At 50.2% G+C, this 2279-nt stretch overlaps 1 protein-coding gene across 1 annotated transcript; it reads left to right on the forward strand.

Annotated features, from left to right (window-relative positions):
* LOC139301369 (alpha-2B adrenergic receptor) lies at positions 1–1590 on the forward strand. The gene is made up of 2 exons (XM_070924743.1): positions 1–814; positions 866–1590. Exons 1-2 carry the CDS (start codon positions 1–3, stop codon positions 1588–1590), a joined length of 1539 nt encoding a protein of 512 aa, XP_070780844.1.
* Positions 1591–2279: the final 689 nt, after the last annotated feature.

Below are 2279 nucleotides of genomic sequence, written 5' to 3' on the forward strand. Positions count from 1 at the left end.
ATGGCAGCTGCTCCAGACGCACCCTGCCTGTCGGAGCTCGGCGGACTCCCCAACAGGAACATCAGTCTCGTCTCCGGCACCCGACCCTGCAACCGGAGCACCGTCAGGACCTCGCCTTACACCCCGCAAGCCACCGCAGCCTTCGCCATTGCCATCACCTTCATGATGCTCCTGACCATCGTCGGGAACATCCTGGTCATCATCGCCGTCCTGACGTCTCGATCCCTCAAGGGGGCTCAGAACCTCTTCCTGGTGTCGCTGGCTGCTGCAGATATTTTAGTGGCCACGCTTATTATTCCCTTCTCGTTGGCTAATGAGCTGCAGGGCTACTGGGCGTTTAGCTCCATCTGGTGTGAAATCTACCTGGCGCTGGATGTTCTCTTCTGCACCTCCTCTATTGTGCACCTGTGTGCAATAGCACTGGACCGCTACCTGTCGATCTCTCGGCCCGTGTCCTACGGCTCCAAACGTACTCCCACGCGCATCAAGGCGGCCATTATCGTAGTCTGGCTGATCTCTGCAGTCATCTCTTTCCCTCCTCTTCTCACCCTGGACAAGAGCGAAGGAGGCGAAGAGGCGTGTGAACTAAACAACGAGCGCTGGTATATTCTCTACTCCACCATTGGCTCGTTCTTCGCTCCCTGTGTGATAATGATTCTGGTGTACGTGAGGATTTATCAGATCGCTAAGAAGCACACCCGCTGCCCGCCCGGACAGAAGCGTAAAGCGCCGGCAGGAGAAAATGCCAACATGGCACCCACTGAGCCTCCGGCAAAGTTATCTGAGCAGTCACAACAGAACGGGGATCAAGGAGGTTCGACTGCCGGCCAAAAAGAAAAAGTCCTGAGCAAAACGTCTGGCTCAGATTCCACCTCGTCATCACTTCGGAAACCGCATGAGGATACCACGGGCCAGGACACTCAACACTACCCTCCTAATTCAAGCACCGCTCCAGTCCAAAAATCAACCTCCTCCCCCTCAATCCCCCAACATGGCAGCCAAATCCTCTCAGCTGTTCCCCACAAAGAGTCCCAGACAAATCCTGACGAAGGAGGGGAAGCGCTCCCCGACAACACCTCGAGCTCTGGCTCCGACGCCGAGCTGGAAACGGGCGAGGAAGGCGTTCGAGAGGACAGCAAAAAAGAGGCGAACAAGACTGACAAGCAAACTTTAGGATTGTACCAAAGCAAAGGGTTCAAAGTTCAGGTGCTAAACCTGGCCTGCAGATACAAAAGCACTATGGCCACATCAACTGGCACCCAACTGGTACCCGAGGAAACACATAAGATTCAGGGGACGCCCATATCCCGCCGCAAAGCCATGGTGAACAGGGAGAAGAGGTTCACCTTCGTCTTGGCTGTAGTGATGGGAGTGTTTGTGATCTGCTGGTTCCCCTTCTTCTTCTCTTACTCTCTTCAGGCGGTGTGCCCTGAGACTTGCAGCATCCCCAACCCTTTGTTTAAATTCTTCTTTTGGATTGGCTACTGCAATTCCTGCCTCAACCCGGTCATATACACCATCTTCAACAATGACTTCAGGAAGGCCTTCAAGAGGATACTGTGCAGGGACACAAAGGGTACGTTCTTCTAGAAAGGAAAGAGTTATTATGTTTTGAACTGCGGGGCGGACAGAAAGATAATTTGTCGATAAAAAATGGTTTGCTTCTTTCTGTGTTTGACCGGGACTGACCCTCTTCAGCATCGACATAAACACTTGTGCATTAAGGAGGAAATTGCGTCCATTTTCTCTTCTCCTTGTGTTTGTGCGAACGCTGTTAGCTGAGTCAGAGCAGCACTGACAAAGAGGGAGATTTCAGAAAGCCACAGTCAAGTGGCTGCATCAATTATCTTTAATGTTATTTAAGAATACAGTGTAATTGTATATTCAATGACTGGAGCAGAATGATTTGATTATATTTTGAAATGGAAGTCAAGAGGATACAGGGTCTATGTTCAGTAATTTAAAGTACAAACAGAAGTATGATGGGGTATGTGTTGTTGTGTGTTGTTGTGTGTGTGTGCATGGGAGTAGCGGAGAGTTGCCTTCGGGTCTTACTGGAAGAGAACAAATATCACTAAGTGTCCTTTATGGGAGATAAAATGGGCACTGAAGGAATACAAGATCAGGGAACATGTGAGCATCCTCCTCTCTGTGCCTCCTCTTTTCACTCTTTTGCTTCTCTGTTTCTTACGTGTACATTAAGATGGATGGAGGTTTTTTCCTTCTCTGTGTATTCCCTAGCTTCAGTGAACCGTTGGATGTTACACCTCTCCTGGGAA

This window comes from Enoplosus armatus, chromosome 18, assembly GCF_043641665.1.
Source record: "Enoplosus armatus isolate fEnoArm2 chromosome 18, fEnoArm2.hap1, whole genome shotgun sequence".
NCBI classification, from domain to species: domain Eukaryota; kingdom Metazoa; phylum Chordata; class Actinopteri; order Centrarchiformes; family Enoplosidae; genus Enoplosus; species Enoplosus armatus.

Excerpts from the sequence above, each read along its gene's own strand:
- LOC139301369 (XM_070924743.1), top strand. The coding sequence starts at position 1 with ATGGCAGCTGCTCCAGACGCACCCTGCCTGTCGGAGCTCGGCGGACTC. Across the intron at positions 815-865 it reads ACAGAACGGGGATCAAGGAG|ATTCCACCTCGTCATCACTT; the intron begins GTTCGACTGCCG and ends CGTCTGGCTCAG.